Source organism: Engraulis encrasicolus, chromosome 13 (genome assembly GCF_034702125.1).
Source record: "Engraulis encrasicolus isolate BLACKSEA-1 chromosome 13, IST_EnEncr_1.0, whole genome shotgun sequence".
NCBI lineage: Eukaryota > Metazoa > Chordata > Actinopteri > Clupeiformes > Engraulidae > Engraulis > Engraulis encrasicolus.
In genome coordinates, this window is record NC_085869.1 from 56,150,516 (window position 1) to 56,170,310 (window position 19,795).

At 40.6% G+C, this 19,795-nt stretch overlaps 1 protein-coding gene across 1 annotated transcript in view; it reads left to right on the forward strand.

Annotated features, from left to right (window-relative positions):
• LOC134461428 (titin-like) overlaps positions 1-19,795 on the forward strand; it is a 133,415-nt gene that overhangs the window by 76,839 nt on the left and 36,781 nt on the right. The window contains exon 25 of the mRNA XM_063214358.1: positions 18,052-18,078. Coding sequence (XP_063070428.1) covers positions 18,052-18,078 — 27 coding nt within the window. The remainder of the gene's footprint in view (positions 1-18,051; positions 18,079-19,795) is intronic.

Below are 19,795 nucleotides of genomic sequence, written 5' to 3' on the forward strand. Positions count from 1 at the left end.
TGCACCTTGGGTTGTCATTGTTGTTGAGTTGTCTGAAGTACCTGGTGTCCTCTGTCTGTCTGTTTGCTTCTTTGGTTGCTGTTAAAGTGCAGTCTACATATTTTAGTTATACTTAGTTATAATGTGCAAAATCATATCACAACCTAAACTTAGTAATGTTCTTGTGTGTAATGGCTGCATTTGCAGAAGTTGCAAAGCCATGCACAACTCCAGGTTGGTTTGAGAATGTTTGCACCTCGTGGTCTCTAGGACAAGTGTTGTCTTCTGTCTCTCCGTCTGTTTGCTACTTAAGTTGTGGCAAACATTTGTCTACATATTTTAATTAGCACATGACAGCCTACGTTATACGTCTTGATAATGTTTGTTCATGGTTGGAATTCTTGCAATTGGCATTAGTGGCAACGCCACTAGCAACTAAAGGTTGGTGTCTGAGTGTTGCACCTTGAGTTTAAATGGCTGTGTGTTTTAAAACACAAGTTGAATTCTGTCTGGTTGCTACATGGATGCAGACATTAAGTTAATAAGCAAAGACAAATAGCAACCCATACATAGTGACCTTCTCTTGTGTTAGTGAGCTTCGTTTGTGTGTGGAAATGATTGCATTTTCAGAAGTGACACAGCCACCCTCATCCCCAAGTTGGTTTCAGAATGTATGCGTCTTGAGTTGTCAAAGGAACATGTTTCTCTCTGTGAACTTGCTACCTTTGTTGTGACGAAATAATGTCTACATACAATATATTAGTGACCAGGACAACATATACATATGCACATGTCATTATAATTGTTATTAATGGTTGCATTTTCAGAAGAGGTGAAGAAGCCAGCAACACCAGGTTGGTTTTCATAGTATTTGCACCTTGAGTTGTCTGAAGTAGACGTTGTCCTTTGTCTGTCTGTTTGCTTCTTTGGTTGCGGTAAAGGTACAGTCTCCATATTTTGTTATCTTATAAACACCAACACTCCATAATATTGTGCATAATCAAATCACCACCTACTCTTAGTCACCTTTGTGTGTAATGACTGCATTTGTAGAAGTTGCAAAGCCAACCGCGACCCCAGTTCCGTTTGAGAGTGTCTTTTCCTGACGTTGTCTAAAGGACATGTTGCACAGTATATGTAGACATTTTACAATGCTTGCTTCCTACTTCATTTGACTAAAATATCCCTTTTAGTTCATATTAAATGAATTACAAATCACTACCTGCCCTTAGTTACATTGTGTTGTGTAATGGTTGCAATTGTAGAAGTGATGAAGCCACCAGCAACCCCAGATTGGTTTGAAAGTGCTTGCGCCTTCGGTTGTCTTTGTTGTTGAGTTGTCTGAAGGACCTCTTGTCCTCTCTCTGTCTGTTTGCTTCTTTGGTTGCGGTAAAGGTACAGTCTACACATTTTAATTATAATTAGTTATAATGTGCAAAATCAAATTACAACCTAAACTTAGTAACATTCTTGTGTTTAATGGCTGCATTTCAAAAAGTTGCAAAGCCACGCGCAACCCCAGGTTGGTTTGGGAATGTTTGCACCTTGAAGTGTCTATGACAGGTGTTGTCCTCTGTCTCTCTGTCTGTTTGCTACTTTAGTTGTGGTAAATATTTGTCTACATATTTTGGTTAGCACATGACAGCCTATGGTACACATCTTGATAATGTTTGTTCATAGTTGCAATTGTCGCGATTGTCAGAAGTGGCAAAGCCACTAGCAACTAAAGGTTGGTGTCTGAGTGTTGCACCTTGAGTTTAAATGGGTGCGTTTTTTAATACACAAGTTGAACTCTGACTGGTTGCTACATGGATGCAGACATTTAAGTTAGTAAAGAAAGACAAATAACTACCCACGCTTAGTGACCTTCTCTTGTGTTAGTGAGCTATTGTCTGTGGAAATGGTTGCATATTCAGAAGTGACAAAGCCACCCACATCCTCAAGTTGGTTTCAGAATGTTTGCATCTTGACTTGTCAAAAGAACTCCCTCTGTGAAATTACTACGTTTGTTGTGACGAAATGATGTCTACATAAACTATATTAGTGACCATGACAACATGTACATGTCATTATATTGGTTAATAATCGTTGCATTTTCAGAAGAGGTGAAGAAGCCAGCAACACCAGGTTGGTTTTCATAGTATTTGCACCTTGAGTTGTCAGAAGCAGGGCTTTGAACCGTTATTTTTTTCCAAACGTTCCGTTCCGAACAGAAACGGAATTATAACGTTTCCGGTTTTGAGTTCCACCAATAAATTGACGTTCCCGAACCGGTTAGAACCAAAAAATATTGTTCCCGGAACGGTTAATTTCGTTCCTGTCAGCTGATTACTCCCAATAGGCCTAACTGACGTTAACCAAGAAAGACGGAAGTGCAAAACAGTCAGCCTACATTCAAAACTGCTTATTCAAGCGGATGAAAAGAATATCCTCCAGAATTTTGTCATTCAGGGACGACCTAAGCGGAGAAGCAGAGAATAAACCTCAATTATGAAAATGTACGCTGACTTGGGTCACGGGGAGCACTACTGTATGATGGACATTGTGAGTTTGTGCATATTTGAAGCGGCCATGGATGCCCAATAACGCCGAAACATTGTCGGTGCGCTTTACACGCGCTTCCCTGCAATGTCTTACAATAATGCAATGCAAACTCTGTCCTTTTTTATGACAGTGGTTTCTCTTAATAAAGATGTGGAGTGAAGACTTTGTAATCTACAGCTCTCTCTCCATTCAGTCAGAGAATGTCTGATGTCACACAAGACGTGAACCTCAGCCGTCATGGTAACGTGCGCAGGAAAATAATTACTTTTTTTTTAGTTTAAGGAACGATATTAACCGGTATTAACCGGTTACCATTATTTTTAAATAAGTGTTCCCGTTCCAGAACATAAAAAATAATAACGTTTCCGGTTTCGTTTCTGTTCCCTGTAAAATACAAAAAGTTCCTGGTTTTCGTTTTCGTTCCTTGAACCGGTTCGAAGCCCTGGTCTGAAGTACTCGTTGTCCTTTGTCTGTCTGTTGGCTTCTTTGGTTGCGGTAAAGGTACAGTCTCCATATTTTGTTATCTTATAAACACCAACCCTCCATAATATTGTGCATAATCAAATCACCACCTACTCTTAGTCACCTTTGTGTGTAATGGCTGCATTTGTAAAAGTTGCAAAGCCACCTGCAACCCCAGTTCGGTTTGAGAGTGTATTTTCCTGACGTTGTCTAAAAGACATGTTGCACAGTATATGTAGACGTTTTACTATATGTGCTTTCTACTTCATTTGACTGAAATATCCCTTTTAGTTTATATTTAATGAATTACAAATCACTACCTACCCTTAGTTACGTTGCGTTGTGTAATGGTTGCATTTCCAGAAGTGGTGATGCCACCAGCAACCCCAGGTTGGTGTGAAAGTTTTTGCACCTTGGGTTGTCATTGTTGTTGAGTTGTCTGAAGTACCTGGTGTCCTCTGTCTGTCTGTTTGCTTCTTTGGTTGCTGTTGAAGTGCAGTCTACATATTTTAGTTATAATTAGTAATGATATGCAAAATCATATCACAACCTAAACTTAGTAATGTTCTTGTGTGTAATGGCTGCATTTGCAGAAGTTTCAAAGCCATGCACAACTCCAGGTTGGTTTGAGAATGTTTGCACCTTGTGGTCTCTAGGACAAGTGTTGTCTTCTGTCTCTCTGTCTGTTTGCTACTTAAGTTTTGGCAAACATTTCTCTACATATTTTGATTAGCACATGACAGCCTACGGTATACGTCTTTATAATTTTTGTTCATGGTTGGAATTCTTGCAATTGGCATTAGTGGCAACGCCACTAGCAACTAAAGGTTGGTGTCTGAGTGTTGCACCTTGAGTTTAAATGGCTGTGTGTTTTAAAACACAAGTTGAACTCTGTCTGGTTGCTACATGGATGCAGACATTAAGTTAGTAAGCAAAGACAAATAACAACCCATACATAGTGACCTTCTCTTGAGTTAGTGAACTTCGTTTATGTGTGGAAATGATTGCATTTTCAGAAGTGACAAAGCCACCCTCATCCCCAAGTTGGTTTCAGAATGTATGCGTCTTGAGTTGTCAAAGGAACATGTTTCTCTCTGTGAACTTGCTACCTTTGTTGTGACGAAATAATGTCTTCATACAATATATTAGTGACCAGGACAACATATGCACATGTCATTATAATGGCTATTAATGGTTGCATTTTCAGAAGAGGTGAAGAAGCCAGCAACACCAGGTTGGTTTGATAGTATTTGCACCTTGAGTTGTCTGAAGTAGACGTTGTCCTTTGTCTGTCTGTTTGCTTCTTTGGTTGCGGTAAAGGTACAGTCTCCATATTTTGTTATCTTATAAACACCAACACTCCATAATATTGTGCATAATCAAATCACCACCTACTCTTAGTCACCTTTGTGTGTAATGGCTGCATTTGTAGAAGTTGCAAAGCCAACCGCAACCCCAGTTCCGTTTGAGAGTGTCTTTTCCTGACGTTGTCTAAAGGACATGTTGCAGAGTATATGTAGACATTTTACAATGCTTGCTTCCTACTTCATTTGACTAAAATATCCCTTTTAGTTCATATTAAATGAATTACAAATCACTACCTGCCCTTAGTTACATTGTGTTGTGTAATGGTTGCATTTGTAGAAGTGATGAAGCCACCAGCAACCCCAGGTCGGTTTGAAAGTGCTTGCGCCTTCGGTTGTCTTTGTTGTTGAGTTGTCTGAAGGACCTCTTGTCCTCTCTCTGTCTGTTTGCTTCTTTGGTTGCAGTAAAGGTACAGTCTACACATTTTAGTTATACTTAGTTATAATGTGCAAAATCATATTACAACCTAAACTTAGTAACCTTCTTGTGTTTATTGGTTTCATTTGAAAAAGTTGCAAAGCCACGCGCAACCCCTTGTTGGTTTGGGAATGTTTGCACCTTGAAGTGTCTAGGACAGGTGTTGTCCTCTGTCTCTCTGTCTGTTTGCTACTTTTGTTGTGGTAAATATTTGTCTACATATTTTGGTTGGCACATGACAATCTACGGTACACGTCTTGATAATGTTTGTTCATAGTTGCAATTGTCGCGATTGTCAGAAGTGGCAAAGCCACTAGCAACTAAAGGTTGGTGTCTGAGTGTTGCACCTTGAGTTTAAATGGGTGCGTTTTTTAATACACAAGTTGAACTCTCTCTGGTTGCTACATGGATGCAGACATTAAGTTAGTAAGCAAAGACAAATAACAACCCATCCATAGTGACCTTCTCTTGTGTTGGTGAGCTTCTATTGTCTGTGGAAATTGTTGCATATTCAGAAGTGACAAAGCCACCCACACCCTCAAGTTGGTTTCAGAATGTTTGCATCTTGACTTGTCAAAAGAACATGTCTCCCTCTGTGAACTTGCTACGTTTGTTGTGACGAAATGATGTCTACATAAACTATATTAGTGACCATGACAACATGTACATGTCATTATATTGGTTAATAATCGTTGCATTTTCAGAAGAGGTGAAGAAGCCAGCGACACCAGGTTGGTTTTCATAGTATTTGCACCTTGAGTTGTCTGAAGTACTCGTTGTCCTTTTTCTGTCTGTTTGCTTCTTTGGTTGCGGTAAAGGTGCGGTCTAAATATTTTGTTATCTTATAACCACCAACACTCCATAATATTGTGCAAAATCAAATCACCACCTACTCTTAGTCACATTTGTGTGTAATGGCTGCATTTGTAGAAGTTGCAAAGCCACCTGCAACCCCAGATCGGTTTGAGAGTTTCTTTTCTTGACGTTGTCTAAAGGACATGTTGCACAGTATATGTAGACGTTTTACTAGGTGTGCTTTCTTCTTCATTTGACTAAAGTATCCCTTTAGTTCATATTTAATGAATTACAAATCATTACCTACCCTTAGTTAAATTGTGTTGTGTAATGGTTGCATTTCCAGAAGTGGTGAAGCCACCAGCAACCCCTGGTTGGTGTGAGAGTGTTTGCACTTTGGGTTGTCTTTGTTGTTGAGTTGTGTGAAGGACCTGGTGTCCTCTCTATGTCTGTTTGCTTCTTTGGTTGCGGTAAACGTACAGTCTACATATTTTAGTTATGATTAGTTATAATGTGCAAAATCAAATTACAACCTAAACTTAGTAACCTTCTTGTGTTTAATGGCTGCATTTGAAAAAGTTGCAAAGCCACGCGCAACCCCAGGTTGGTTTGGGAATGTTTGCACCTTGAAGTGTCTATGATAGGTGTTGTTCTCTGTCTCTCTCTCTGTTTGCTACTTTAGTTGTGGTAAATATTTGTCTACATATTTTGGTTAGCACATGACAGCCTACGGTACACGTCTTGATAATGTTTGTTCATAGTTGCAATTGTCGCGATTGTCAGAAGTGGCAAAGCCACTAGCAACTAAAGGTTGGTGTCTGAGTGTTGCACCTTGAGTTTAAATGGGTGCGTTTTTTAATACACAAGTTGAACTCTGACTGGTTGCTACATGGATGCAGACATTTAAGTTAGTGAGGAAAGACAAATAACTACCCACGCTTAGTGACCTTCTCTTGTGTTAGTGAGCTATTGTCTGTGGAAATGGTTGCATATTCAGAAGTGACAAAGCCACCCACATCCTCAAGTTGGTTTCAGAATGTTTGCATCTTGACTTGTCAAAAGAACATGTCTCCCTCTGTGAACTTGCTACGTTTGTTGTGACGAAATGATGTCTACATAAACTATATTAGTGACCATGACAACATGTACATGTCATTATATTGGTTAATAATCGTTGCATTTTCAGAAGAGGTGAAGAAGCCAGCTACACCAGGTTGGTTTTCATAGTATTTGCACCTTGAGTTGTCTGAAGTACTCGTTGTCCTTTGTCTGTCTGTTTGCTTCTTTGGTTGCGGTAAAGGTGCGGTCTAAATATTTTGTTATCTTATAACAAACAACACTCCATAATATTGTGCAAAATCAAATTACCACCTACTCTTAGTCACATTTGTGTGTAATGGCTGCATTTGTAGAAGTTGCAAAGCCACCAGCAACCCCAGGTCGGTTTGAGAGTTTCTTTTCCCGACGTTGTCTAAAGGACATGTTGCACAGTATATGTAGACGTTTTACTATGTGTGCTTTCTTCTTCATTTGACTAAAATATCCCTTTAGTTCATATTTAATGAATTGCAAATCACTATCTACCCTTAGTTAAATTGTGTTGTGTAATGGTTGCATTTCCAGAAGTGGTGAAGCCACCAGCAACCCCAGGTTGGTGTGAGAGTGTTTGCACCTTGGGTTGTCATTGTTGTTGAGTTGTCTGAAGTACCTGGTGTCCTCTGTCTGTCTGTTTGCTTCTTTGGTTGCGATACAAGTGCAGTCTACATATTTTAGTTATAATTAGTAATAATATACAAAATCATATCACAACCTAAACGTATTAATCTTCTTGTATGTAATGGCTGCATTTGCAGAAGTTGCAAAGTCATGCACAACTCCAGGTTGGTTTGAGAATGTTTGCACCTTGTGGTCTCTAGGACAAGTGTGGTCTTCTGTCTCTCTGTCTGTTTGCTACTTAAGTTGTGGCAAACACTTGTCAACATATTTTGATTAGCACATGACAGCCTACGTTATACGTCTTAAAAATTTTTGTTCATGGTTGGAATTCTTGCAACTGGCAAAAGTGGCAACGCCACTAGCAACTTAAGGTTGGTGTCTGAGTGTTGCACCTTGATTTTAAGTGGCTATGTGTTTTAAATCACAAGTTGAACTCTGTCTGGTTGCTATATGGATGCAGACATTAAGTTAGAAAGCAAAGACAAATAACACACGATACATAGTGACCTTCTCTTGTGTTAGTGAGCTTCGTTTGTGTGTGGAAATGATTGCATTTTCAGAAGTGACAAAGCCACCCTCATCCCCAAGTTGGTTTCAGAATGTTTTCGTCTTGAGTTGTCAAAGGAACATGTTTCTCTCTGTGAACTTGCTACCTTTGTTGTAACGAAATAATGTCTACATACAGTATATCAGTGACCACAACAACAAATACGTATGTACATGTCATTATAATGGTTATTAATGGTTGCATTTTCAGAAGAGGTGAAGAAGCCAGCAACACCAGGTTGGTTTGATAGTGTTTGCACCTTGAGTTGTCTGAAGTACACATTGTCCTTTGTCTGTCTGTTTGCTTCTTTGGTTGCGGTAAAGGTGCAATCTACATATTTCATTATCTTATAACCACCAACACTCCATAATATATTTCAAAATCAATTCACCACCTACTCTTAGTCACCTTTGTGTTTAATGGATGCATTTGTAGAAGTTGCAAAGCCACCCGCAACCCCAGGTCGGTTTGAGAGTGTCTTTCCCTTACGTTATCTAAACTAAAGGACAAGTTGTACAGTATGTAGATGTTTTACTATGCTTGCTTCCTACTTCATTTGACTAAAATATCCCTTTTAGTTCATATTAAATGAATTACAAATCACTACCTACCCTTAGTTACATTGTGTTGTGTAATGGTTGCATTTGCAGAAGTGGTGACGCCACCAGCAACCCCAGGTTGGTTTGAAAGTGTTTGCGCCTTGGGTTGTCTTTGTTGTTGAGTTGTCTGAAGGACCTGGTGTCCTCTCTCTGTCTGTTTGCTTCTTTGGTTGCGATAAAAGTGCAGTCTACATATTTTAGTTATAATTAGTAATAATATACAAAATCATATCACAACCTAAACTTATTAATCTTCTTGTATGTAATGGCTGCATTTGCAGAAGTTGCAAAGTCATGCACAACTCCAGGTTGGTTTGAGAATGTTTGCACCTTGTGGTCTCTTGGACAAGTGTGGTCTTCTTTCTCTCTGTCTGTTTGCTACTTAAGTTGTGGCAAACATTTGTCTACATATTTTGATTAGCACATGACAGCCTACGTTATACGTCTTAATAATGTTTGTTCATGGTTGGAATTCTTGCAATTGGCAAAAGTGGCAACGCCACTAGCAACTTAAGGTTGGTGTCTGAGTGTTGCACCTTGATTTTAAGTGGCTATGTGTTTTAAATCACAAGTTGAACTCTGTCTGGTTGCTATACACTGTAAAACCTTATAAGTTGAGTTTACTTACAAAAACCCAGAAAAGTGGTTGCCCTAGAAAAACTAAGTAATTATGAATGATTAAACTTACAATCTTTTGTGACCTCAACTGTTGTATATACTCATTATATGTAAAAGTTTAAGTTAAATGTACTTAAGTCCAAATTGATTAAACCTACCATCTTCCACAGTAGTAACTGTTATCTATAGTTATTGTATGCAAAATTCCCAGTTTAATGTACTAAATTCCCAGTCGATTAAACTTACCATCATTCATGATCCCGCCCCTCCATTCATCACCACAAAAGAGGTAGCTACCATGTTATTGTGGCACCTCCCATTCCTCACCATGACTGAGACAACTGTGGCATGGAACCAGTCCATCACACTGCTCTCTTGTATTAATAGACCAAACTATCCATAACCACTGAGAAATTCAAGTTTCTGCAGTATGTGCAATATTATTACCATTTAATTATTGTAATCTCCTGGATGATAGTACATTAACCAGTGTGCATAGAATACTCTAGTTGAGCATAATTAGACAATCCTGAAATGTCAAGTAAGCAACACACCAAAAAGGATACCTGCTACCACAATACTCACTACCAACTAAATACCTAGCCAGCCAACAAACCAGTCCACCAGCCAACCAAAAGAGTCAGTTGTCAGCTAGCCAGCCAAAGAGCCGGCTAACCAACTAACACTCAGTTAGTCAGCCAACTAACCAACAAACAAGTCAGTTGTATGGCTAGCCAGCTAACAAACCAGCCATACAGTCAACCAAAAGAGTCAGTTAGCCAGCCAACCAGCTGGCCAACAAACAGTCAGTTGGTCGGTCAGTTAGCTCACTAACCAACAAGCCGGACAGAGAGCCAGCGAACCAGTCATTTAGGCAAGCAACTCAAGCATTGTGACAGTCTGAGTTTTTATAGAGGTGAAAGTTAACCATGTGACCAGAGTAATCAGGCATGTGGCAGCTGCAGGTAGTAATTCAATGAACTTGTAACAGTCCTATGTACTCAAGTGAGGGCAGGTACTAATTGACAGGTTGATTGGGCACTACCATTGTTCCTGGTTGATGGTAGGCAATGTCAATTATGTCATGCAGCATTTGACTTTCAATTGTGCAATGGCACTTCACAAGATAGCCTAATTTTACCAGGTGGCAATATTCTGATTTGAAATTGGATGCTGCAGCGTGGCCATATTGTCAGTTGAAATTTGAAACGATCTGTTAACATGAAACACACTGCAGGAATACATTCAACTGCCCACATCTGGGTAGAGGCCAGTTGGTGCAGCCTGAAGAAAAAGAGGCGGGGTCATAACCAAAACTTATGAATTTAATCCATTCAACTAAAACATATTCATCTGAACAACTATTTCCTCAAATAAGTTGTCAATACTCAGTATTCTTCAGAAATGCCATCAAACTTCTATTTTTTAGTGCATTTTAATTAGTCTTGGTAAGTACATTTGATGTCTGGGTTTACAGTGTATGGATGCAGACATTAAGTTAGAAAGCAAAGACAAATAACACACGATACATAGTGACCTTCTCTTGTGTTAGTGAGCTTCGTTTGTGTGTGGAAATGATTGCATTTTCAGAAGTGACAAAGCCACCCTCATCCCCAAGTTGGTTTCAGAATGTTTTCGTCTTGAGTTTTCAAAGGAACATGTTTCTCTCTGTGAACTTGCTACCTTTGTTGTGACGAAATAATGTCTACATACAGTATATCAGTGACCACAACAACAAATACGTATCTACATGTCATTATAATGGTTATTAATGGTTTCATTTTCAGAAGAGGTGAAGAAGCCAGCAACACCAGGTTGGTTTGATAGTGTTTGCACCTTGAGTTGTCTGAAGTACACATTGTCCTTTGTCTGTCTGTTTGCTTCTTTGGTTGCGGTAAAGGTGCAATCTACATATTTCATTATCTTATAACCACCAACACTCCATAATATTGTACAAAATCAAATCACCACCTACTCTTAGTCACCTTTGTGTGTAATGGCTGCATTTGTAGAAGTTGCAAAGCCACCCGCAACCCCAGGTCGGTTTGAGAGTGTCTTTCCCTTACGTTATCTAAACTAAAGGACAAGTTGTACAGTATATGTAGATGTTTTACTATGCTTGCTTCCTACTTCATTTGACTAAAATATTCCTTTTAGTTCATATTAAATGAATTACAAATCACTACCTACCCTTGGTTACATTGTGTTGTGTAATGGTTGCATTTGCAGAAGTGGTGACGCCACCAGCAACCCCAGGTTGGTTTGAAAATTTTTGCGCCTTGGGTTGTCTTTGTTGTTGAGTTGTCTGAAGGACCTGGTGTCCTCTCTCTGTCTGTTTCCTTCTTTGGTTGTGGTAAAGGTACAGTCTACATATTTTAGTTATACTTAGTTATAATGTGCAAAATCAAATTACAACCTAAACTTAGTAACCTTCTTGTGTTTAATGGATGCATTTGAAAAAGTTGCAAAGCCACACGCAACCCCAGGTTGGTTTGGGAATGTTTGCACCTTGAAGTGTCTAGGAGAGGTGTTGTCCTCTGTCTCTCTGTTTGTTTGCTACTTTAGTTGTGGTAAATATTTGTCTACATATTTTGGTTAGCACATGACAGCCTACGGTACACGTCTTGATAATGTTTGTTCATAGTTGCAATTGTCGCGATTGTCAGAAGTGGCAAAGCCACTACTAACTAAATAGACAGGTCATCAGCTGGGAAAATTAGGCCTTTCGTCCTACCGCACTTTTCTCTGTGGATTACTGACCAGAAGCCCTATTGGAAGAAATTAAAACATGGGGCCACGTCAATTTTTGCTCAGAATTCAATATGGCCACCATTTTCCAAAATGACTTGTTTTCATGCATTATTACATTGTACTATAAGGTGATATTCATGAACGATTAACATCTTTCAGCACTATTCTGTCCTATTTCCTTACATACATGTTTACAAAGGTTGACTAAACTAAAACAAATGAAAATAAAGTTGGCCACCTTGCAATATCCAAAGGAAAGTGCTGAAAATAATGATTGAAAATGCACATACAGAGTCTATGGCGGGGAAAATTAGGCCTATTGTCCTGTCAGGGTTTCCACAGTGGATTACAGACCAGAAGGCTTACTGAAAAAGATTCTCCAGCTGGTTGCCATCTCAAATGTGCTCCAAAATTCAAAAAAGTTCTCTGTTTTTCAGAATGGCAGACTTTCATACATTTTTCTCAATACTGTAAAGGACCGTACACACACGTCGCTGCTAGTTACTCGCTCAGCGAATGAACTCAATAGAATGTCAATGTGTTCCAGCAAGACTAGCAGGCGAGTACTGTACAAGCGATGCGATGTGGGCGGATCCCGAGTTGAAAATATTTTATCTTCGAGCGAGGCGAGTAAGCGAGTAACGAATTGGAAAGCAGAGTTCTGTACTTCTCGCCTGTCCATTGGCAGTTAAAGCCGTGGGAACTTTCAGCGAACGTTCCATGATAGAGTAGCAAGTAGGCGAGCAAGCGAGAAGCTAGTAAATAGCAGCGATGTGTATGTACGGCCCTTAAGACCATAATTATCAATAAAGGCAACCTATTTTCAGTGAAATTCTGTCCTATCTCCAATCTACAGACGTGAGTACAAAGGTTAGCAACAGAATGATGTAACTTAAATATATATCTTGCCCCTTTCAAATATCCTAAGGATTGTTGTCAGAAAATGATTGAATTACACATACACAGTTGACTGCTGAAAAAAGGCTATTGACCTGCCAAACCTTTCACATTAGATTACTGACCAAAAGTTTTTCAGGCCTACATTATTTTGCATAAAGCAAGGATGAGTGTGCGTGTGTGTGTCTGCGCGTATCCCCCGCTCATCTTTCCCCTGCTCTACAGTGTCTTTCCCCCACACATTATTCTGCCTCGCCCACCCCCTCACTCATCTCCCCCCCACACACTATTCTGCCCCCCAACCCCCTCACTCATCCCCCCATGCTACTCTGCCCCCCACCCCCTCACCCCCCCCCACTATTCTGCCCCCCACGCTCACCCCACCTGACTCATTCTCCTGCACACACACACACACACACACACACACACACACACACACACACACACACACACACACACACACACACACACACACACACACACACACACACACACACACACACACACACACAAACACACACATTTTGGCAGGACAATATGCCTTTTTCCAGCAGTCCACGGTGTTTGTGAAATTCAATCATTTGACAACATTCCTTTGGATATTTCAAAGTGGCAAGATATATATATTCATGCCTTTTTCTAGACAACCTTTATACTCACGTCTGTAAGGAGATAGGACAATTTAACTGAAAAATATGTCATCTTTATTGATAATTATGGCCTTACAGTATTGAGAAAAATGTGTGAAAGTCTGCCATTCTGAAAAACAGAGAACATTTTGAATTTTGGAGGACATAGATGGCCCCAAGTTATTTTTCAATAGGCCTTCTGGTCTGTAATCCACTGTGAAAACCCTGACAGGACAATATGCCTAATTTTCCCCGCCATAGACTCTGTATGTGCACTTCAATCATTATTTTCAGCACTTTCCTTTGGATATTGCAAGGTGGCCAACTTTATTTTCATCTGTTTTAGTTTAGTCAACCTTTGTAAACATGTATGTAAGGAAATAGGACAGAATAGTGCTGAAAGATGTTAATCGTTCATGAATATCACCTTATAGTACAATGTAATAATGCATGAAAACAAGTCATTTTGGAAAATGGCGGCCATATTGAATTCTGAGCAAAAATGTACGTGGCCCCATGTTTTAATTTCTTCCAATAGGGCTTCTGGTCAGTAATCCACAGAGAAAAGTGCGGTAGGACGAAAGGCCTAATTTTCCCAGCTGATGACCTGTCTAAAAGGTTGGTGTCTGAGTGTTGCACCTTGAGTTTAAATGGTTGTGTTTTTTAATACACAAGGTGAACTCTGACTGGTTGCTACATGGATGCAGACATTTAAGTTAGTAAGCAAAGACAAATAACCACCCAAGCTTAGTGACCTTCTCTTGTGTTAGTGAGCTTCTTGTGTGTGGAATGGTTGCATTTTTGTGAAATGGTTGCATTTTCAGAAGTGACAAAGCCACCCACATCCCCAAGTTGGTTTCAGAATGTTTGCATCTTGAGCTGTCAAAAGAACATGTTTCCCTCTGTGAACTTGCTCCCTTTGTTGTGACGAAATGATGTCTACATACATTATATTAGTGACCATAACAACATACGTATGTACATGTCATTATAATGGTTAATAATGGTTGTATTTTCAGAAGAAGTGAAGAAGACAGCAACACCAGGTTGGTTTGATAGTGTTTGCACCTTGAGTTGTCTGAAGTACATGTTGTCCTCTGTCTGTCTGTTTGCTTCTTTGGTTGCGGTATAGGTACAGTCTACATATTTAGTTATCCTATAACCACCAACACTACATAATATTGTGCAAAATCAAATCACCACCTACTCTTAGTCACCTTTGTGAGTAATGGTTGCATTTGTAGAAGTTGCAAATTCACCCGCAACCCCAGCTCGGTTTGAGAGTGTCTTTTCCTGACGTTGTCTAAAGGACATGTTGAAAAGAGTAGAATCCGCACACTGTGGCTCCGCTTTGACAATTTATTCAGGTCATACAACGTTTCGACCCAACAGGATCAGCATCAGGCATCAATGCAATGTGTACACACCTCTACACCACTCCATGATGTTGTTTATTTCTTTTCTGTAGGCTGTTTCATCATTGTTTGTGATTAAACCGATAACAGTGGTATCATCTGCAAACTTGATGATGGTGTTGGTGTTGTGTATAGCCACACAGTCATGCGTGTATAGAGAGTAGAGGAGAGGGCTCAGAACGCACTTTGCGGAGCTCCCGTGCTGATGGTCAAGGAGGAGGATGTGATGGAGCCCATTCTCACCACCTGTTTCCGTGCTGAGAGGAAGTCTAGTATCCAGCTGCAAAGGCCACTGTGTATTCCTAGACTCCGGAGTTTGCCGTCGAGTATGCTGGGGACAATGGTGTTAAAGGCTGAGCTATAGTCCACAAACAGCATCCTTACATGGGTGTTTTTTTTCTCCAGTTGTGTTGGGGAGGTGTGCAGTGCGCTGGTGATGGCATCACCAGTTGATCTTTTCTGTCTGTAGGCAAACTGGTGACAGTCAAGCGAAGGTGGAACCATTTCACAGATGATGCTCTTCACAAGCCTTTCAAAACATTTACTCATGATGGGGGTGAGGGCAACAGGTTGGCAGTCATTCAAGCTGGTGATTTGGTTTTTCTTAGGCACTGGAACAATGATAGATGATTTAAAGCTGCTTGGCACCACACACATGGACAGGGAGAAGTTGAAGATGTCTGTGAACACACCAGCCAGTTGCTCTGAACTCACCTTGATTACACGGCCGGGAATACCATCAGGTCCTGCTGCTTTTCGAATGTTGACTTGCTTGAAAGATTTCCACACATTAGCCACTGTGAGCATTAGGCCTGGGTCAGAGAAGTGAGCAATGGAGGGGGCTCTTACTGGAGGTTTGGTGTTGACCTCAAAGCGTGTATAGAACTGATTCAGCTCATCTGCAAGTTAGGGATGAGAGACTTGGATGTTGGATTTTTCCCCTTCAGGCCTGAAATCATGTGCAGTCCCTGCCACATATTTCTTGAGTCATTCCCTTCCAGCTGTTCCTTAGGTGCAAAAGCAGAGTTTCAACTAACGGAAGCTTAAACTTGAGGTTGATGCTGCCATTCCACCACTTAAGATCAGCTTCGTCTTGGCGAGATTCACTTGCCAGCCGTGCTGGCATGAAAGCCGTGCTCATCAAAGCTGGCGTTGCGCTCGTGCACGTTGTACAGGGGTAGTCCATATCAACGATTGTCGAAAATGTGATCATGTTGTAGACTCGAACATACGTTGTCAAATCAAGTCTTCATCGCAGGTGTGATGAGAGTATCTGTAGGTGAGCGGTAACACAGTGACACCATGATAGAGAGGCCCCAACGCAGTCTCACCCCAAGTAGTCAATTTCTGACTTCCTTGGACCAGACTGCAATTTTTGACGTCTTGGGTATTCCTTCCACGTCACATTTTGACTATGTGGCCTAACCCTAAACCTATTCCTAAACCTAACCTCAATGACGTTATGCTGCCACAAGGGGGCGCCTTTGAGGACATAGTCAAAATGTGATGTGGAAGGAATACCCAAGACGTCAAAAATTGCAGTCTGGTCAAAGGTACTCATATATTGACTACTTGGGGTGAGACTGTGTAGCGAGGCCCGTGGTCAATCCCCACAATGCGCAATAATGCAATCATCAAAGAAAGAGAACTTCGAATGTCATTATTTCAATGCGTACAAATAAAATGCTTGCATCATCTAAAGTGCCTAATTTTATCTTTCAGAAGAATTTGTTTTAGGATAAAATAGAGCATAGGTAAAACATTAGGCAGAGAGCATTTGCTGAATCATTGCGATGCAAATTCCAAGCGTCGGCATCTGCAAGGTGGTTGTGAAGACGCTTTTATAAAATGTAAAGGTCTAATAGCTACATTTCACTGTAGGCCTATTGCTTGATAGAGAATGAAGCCAACCACAAAGCGACATCAAAGAAGAGAATAGGCAAATGTATGTTATGAAGTTTTCATTTCTATAACATATCGCCATGCAAGACTTGAACCCAGTGCGACCACTTATTACGCAGCGCACCTGCCCACTGGGCCATTCGCATCTTCTTATCTGTGATAGGAATTGTGCAAACTCATGTTATTAGTATTAAGACAATAGAAGTTTTGAAAAATTTGCTAATTATCAGAGATCCCCCGAAATGAAAGACAATGGTAATTATTATAGTTTTTACTGGCATTATCACACCATATACTATTTAGATGGCGAGACTGGTTCGCTTTGATCTCATAAAATGATGACGGGAATTAAGCGGAACGGTCTGGTTGTGACATTGTTTCCTACAGGTTAATTTTTTTTGCAGCACTGATTTATTAAGCCTGGTGTTAAACCTGAGAGCTACTAGCTTTGAGTTGGAGTATAAATTACCTTGGCAACTCAGCTGAGTTTCAGGTTACCAAGACTGATGGAACGGATCCCTGTCTAAAAATAGCACATTTTACCGACTTGAACTTGGATTTGGGGTTATCGCCGTTGATGGAATGGTCCCCTAGTGGTGACATGACAGAAACTACATACACTTAAGATCTTCTTATACTCATGAACGGCCCTCCGGGTACTTTGCTCTTAAATTTGCGTTACGCCCCTTTATGAGTGAAAACAAACCGAATGTCTCATTGACTTACATGCTACATCGGCTAGCCTAAATGAACACATTCCATGCTTCAGCCACGGCTGTTTAGCTATATTATTTGAACAGCCGGCAACACAACACGTTTTCGTCATGTTGCGCGTGAACAATGCTAGTCTACAGGTTCGTATCTGTTGTTTATTAAACCCTAACATCACCAATTGACTTGCATTGCCTGTTTTCCCCCACAAATGGGCGTAACGCACATGGAAAACGTCACGCCGTTCATGAGTATACCCTGCATGTGAGATGGTTACAAATACATGTGGAGTGTTTATGTCCCAACTGTTGATTCTGTACTTATTTTGACAAGAGTGCTTAATTTATGTATGCAACAGATCCGAAACAATTAAAAAAAAACACACCACACATCAAAGATTGATGGAGGTATAAAGGTGTTGACAGTTAGAATGTTTAAACAAGACAAACAAGACGTACATTGACCAAAAGTAAGGTATTAATGAGGCTTAAAGGTGCACTGTGTATGACGGTGGCCCGAGTAGGTATTGCAACTGTGCTGCTAATTGAAACTGTGGTGCCTATTACCTATAGCTAATAATTTGTATTTCTGAAAATTCAAAAAGGCAGACGTAGAGAAGATTCACCTCTTCATGTATGAATTTTCCCAGTCATAATGAATACTTAGAATTGTCTTATTGTTTTTTTTTCTTTTTTTCTTTTCAGAACTGAAAAAGGACGCTGGACCTCCAGGTGAGTGTGAGATTATTTAGTCTTGTGTAAGTAAGTCAGAAACAATACTTGAGTGGCTTACAAATGCTTTGAAGGCTGGACTTGTGGACACTTTTGGACTTGTGGCTGGCAACTACCAAATGGGATACACCTTGGAGAGAAACCCACAGAGTTGCAGTGAAAATTGGAATGTCTCTGTAACCCAAACAATGAAATCTTATCCTCTTCATTGGCGCCCCAGGCTGCGGCAGGACTCCTTATCTCCCTGAAGGACAAGCAGTGTTTTGGACTTCTCTGCCTCCATTACCCAGTCTCCCTGGGTACCTGAGGTTGTTTTGTCTTACTGGGGGCAGGCCAAGGCCATCTCCATGACGACCGATACTTGGCTCCCAGTGGGAAAATGCTCCCCGGGCCCCCTACCCCTCCCCCAACCCTAAACAACTCCTATGTCTTTCTGCCTTATTCTGTTAGTGCCAAGTCCTTTAATGTAGTTAGCGGAGGAGAAGAGAGGAAAGGAGAGAACATGAACACACAGGCGCGCGCACACACACGTTGTGCAATAAAGTGTATAATGTCTTATGTGTTTATGTACAGTAGTAGCCTGCTGCTAGACAACTTAATTTCCTCCAGGAGCTCAGCTACCACGTGCAACAAAATGACAAGTAGCGATTACGCCATGTCACGGAAATGTTCGCTTTCTTTGTTACTTCCATAGCGTCGGTATTTTTTTTTTGTTATAGTTTTTTTCACGTAGGCTTCTCGCACGTCCATGCAAGGTCTGCCTTTTCCGATGGCGTGGGATTTCCGAATCAGCAACTACATGCAATTGGGCCAGGACTAAGAAAATGTCAGACGACTTGACCGACAACTCAAACTGACAGACACAGCTCTCCACATCTGTCCTGGTCTTATTCGCTCCTCCACCACTCCATTTTAACGTCGCTGTTACTGTTATTATTAGCCTACTAGCATTCACCAACACAGAACCTTGCCATAACCACCACAACATTCCTTATCATCCATACAAAACCTACTAAACAGAAGTAACCCGCGCTAGTCATATTATTGAAACTGGCTTCAGCCTGTGCGCGAGCCGCTTGTTTCATTGAAACAAGCAGTGGCTTTGGTGCGCGCTGTGAAGCAGGCAGTCAATAGGCGAAAGGCTACGTTACTGTGATTACATGACTAACCAATGGCTGTAGCCTACATCATGACGGAAGTGTCCATGGGTAATGTAGGAAACCTTGTCGTCGTTGGGTTCATCATTGAAGCAGCGGTTTAGGCGTTCATAATGTATTCCAGTCGGGCGCTACCAGCCAAATTGGCGTGTAGATCATTTTCTCTACTAGCCAAAATGAAATTTCACGCGCATTTGGCGGGTTGCGGGTGTTAGCCTAATTTAGAGCCCTGGTTGTCATTAATGACACATTATTACAACCGAACCACAACCAAATGGCACAGTATGACAGCAATCAATGTTCAAGTGAGCTACTTCACAATTTACTAGATTAAAAATTGGCAACATTGTCTTTTTTAATCTGTTGAAATGGGAACTCTCCAGGTTCCACCAACACTGGAAAAAGTTGTCAAGTAATTGATTATCTCAAAGTAAAATGAAGTAGTTACGCTGGCAGATATTTTAAACATCTGATAAATAATTCCCAGATAGAGACGGTTTTATTTTTGAAGAAATTGTGGCTCATATTATGTTTGACTGAATCATTTTACCAAGATTTAC